We start from the raw sequence: 582 nt of genomic DNA on the forward strand, positions 1-582 counted from the left end.
TTAAAGTTCTCTATCAGGAGAAAGTCTCTTCAGCTATAGCCTGAAAATTTAAAGCTTCCAATGATTGAGCAGCAAGTCGGCCCTTCAGGCCACAGGTGTTACACACCTGCACACCAGCCATTCGGATGAAGCTTGCAGCTTCAGCTACAGAGGACTTGAAGGGCTATTTCTTCCAAACCTTGGAAATTCCCTGTGTGGAAGACGTGTTGGTGGTATTCACGGGAAATGAGGGTATAAAAATTACAGTGCTATCTGACGTTTACTGAGTTGGCACTACACTGAGATTCTCGCGTGCCCTGCCCCTGGTTGTCAAACTCACCCAATGAAACAGGCTCCCCAGGGGAAAAGCCAAAACTGTGGATATTGACCAAGTCCATGAGCTAATAAGTGACAAAGATGAGATTCTTTTTTAACACGTATTTAGCATGTATTTAAATGCTCATGTGTCAAATGCTGGAGACTTAAAATGGAGAATTTTAAAAATGAATGTAGAGAAAAAATGTAAGGGACATTCCTATGCCAGACTAGAGGGAAGTGAAGCCCAGAATCACTTCCTAGAAGTAAGCTTTAGGCTTGGACAAA

At 42.8% G+C, this 582-nt stretch overlaps 1 protein-coding gene across 1 annotated transcript in view; it reads right to left on the minus strand.

Moving 5' to 3' along the window:
* LOC105809529 (SIGLEC family-like protein 1) overlaps positions 1 to 377 on the minus strand; it is a 33,260-nt gene extending 32,883 nt beyond the window's left edge. The window contains exon 1 of the mRNA XM_012643351.1: positions 320 to 377. Coding sequence (XP_012498805.1) covers positions 320 to 377 — 58 coding nt within the window. The remainder of the gene's footprint in view (positions 1 to 319) is intronic.
* Positions 378 to 582: the final 205 nt, after the last annotated feature.

Source organism: Propithecus coquereli, unplaced genomic scaffold, assembly GCF_000956105.1.
Source record: "Propithecus coquereli isolate 6110/MARCELLA unplaced genomic scaffold, Pcoq_1.0 Scaffold196, whole genome shotgun sequence".
Classification (NCBI taxonomy): domain Eukaryota; kingdom Metazoa; phylum Chordata; class Mammalia; order Primates; family Indriidae; genus Propithecus; species Propithecus coquereli.